Source organism: Monopterus albus, unplaced genomic scaffold (assembly GCF_001952655.1).
Source record: "Monopterus albus unplaced genomic scaffold, M_albus_1.0 scaffold615.1, whole genome shotgun sequence".
Taxonomy (NCBI): Eukaryota; Metazoa; Chordata; class Actinopteri; order Synbranchiformes; family Synbranchidae; genus Monopterus; species Monopterus albus.
In genome coordinates, this window is record NW_018128495.1 from 53,853 (window position 1) to 55,459 (window position 1,607).

Genomic DNA, 1,607 nt, shown 5'->3' on the forward strand with positions numbered 1-1,607 from the left:
AGAGCAGACACGTGCAATGAGGCGCCACTTTGAGGAGGCCTCCACTCTGCCCCACCTTGACTCACTCTCATCCCCGCCAAAGCCCAAGAAGGTTTGCCCCAGAAAACCTACAGCTCAGGAGGAGAGTTACAGCACCTCACTGAGTGACGAGGCGGTCCCCTACCAGGAGTTGGGAGGCTCCTGCTTGGAGGAGGAAAGGTGGGAGATGGAGGAAGAGGAAGCGCAACAGAAGGAGCAGGGGGAAGAGGGACAGGAGGAGGAGGAAGAGGAACAGAAGGAGAAGGGGGAAGAGGAGGACGTCACTGTGGGGCCAGCATCTGTAAGAAATGTGTTTTTAAAAATTAATTAAATAGAGAAAAGAGAAAGAGAGATGAAAGTACTAAGCACTCTATTTTTTTACTCCACAACAACCAGTCAAGACCCAGAGGGAGATGTACCACAACCTGATGGTGCGCCTGAGCCCACTAGAGTCTTCTTTTAAGGCCTCCAGAAGGGTGTTAAGAGCTGCCAGACGGGCAGCTCTTAAATCACCAAGAACTGCAAAAAAGAAGTTTTAAATAAAGACTGAGTTTGTTATTTATATATATATTTTTTGTTCAGAATAACAGATGTGAAAAGTTGGTTTTATTGTTCAAAGTGTTATTTAGTGTTTGATTGTGTGCAAAAAAAGTAGTTTTATATAGAGTAGTAGTTTGTTATTTATTTCTTGGGTGTTTTCTTCAGAATAACAGATGTTAAAAATTAGTTTTATTATAGAAAGTGTTATTTAGTGTTTGATTGTTCACACATTTAATAAAAAAAAGTTTGGTTTGCAATTGAAAACAATCTCTTGGTCATTTGGTGTGCACCTCATCCATTTTAAGTCAAAAAATGCATTGTAACAATTATTTTTTATAAGGCCAATTTTCAAATAGACGCTAGATTTGATTTCCAATGTAAAATGGGTTGAACAAAGACAGGAGCAATTTACTCTGTGTTGCTGTGACACGTACATCTTTGGCATCATTGGAAAGCCTAGACTTTCAGCTTTGCAAGCATGTATATGACTTGATGGTAGTGGTAGTGATGGTAGTTCAAACGTGGCCAAAGGTCACAGAAACAGAGAGAGAGAGAGAGAGCGCATCTTGAAGACAGACAGCAAAATCTATGTTACGAGCCAGCGAAGCCTGCATGAGTGTCAGAAGGTCATTCGGGTGGCACATAAAGACATGCTTTGCACTTTCGGCAAACTGATGGAGAGCCCCCCCCCTCAACTCAGGAGTGAAGAGAAGACACTGTACCGGTCTTACTGTGAGGGCATCATCTTATTGAAGCACTACCAGAGACCGGGAGTTGTGAACAACATGCAAGTAAGTAGTCTCACTGCAGAGGTTACAGCTCTTAGTATGTAGTTAGTTACTGGTTGAATAGGTTTTTTGATAAAATGTTACTTTTGTATAGGCTTCAACATCACAAGCGTCCAAAAGCCTTTGATTAAATAAAATAAAAACAAAATGAAAAAAAAAAATTCACAGATTGGTTTTTCATTGATTTCCAGGTCAGAGAGTGGCTGGAGAGAAGACGCATAAATGGCAACTTTTCTATTGGTGTGCGTGAGCACAAAACAG

General features: G+C 41.3%; 1 protein-coding gene across 1 annotated transcript; it reads left to right on the forward strand.

The window, feature by feature from the left end:
- Positions 1-6: 6 nt before the first annotated feature.
- On the forward strand, positions 7-680 carry LOC109953311 (myelin transcription factor 1-like). Its single transcript, XM_020588758.1, has 2 exons — positions 7-319; positions 415-680. The coding sequence occupies exons 1-2, from the start codon at positions 17-19 to the stop codon at positions 445-447; spliced, it is 336 nt and encodes a 111-aa protein (XP_020444414.1). The 5' UTR covers positions 7-16; the 3' UTR covers positions 448-680.
- The last annotated feature ends 927 nt before the right edge of the window (positions 681-1,607 follow it).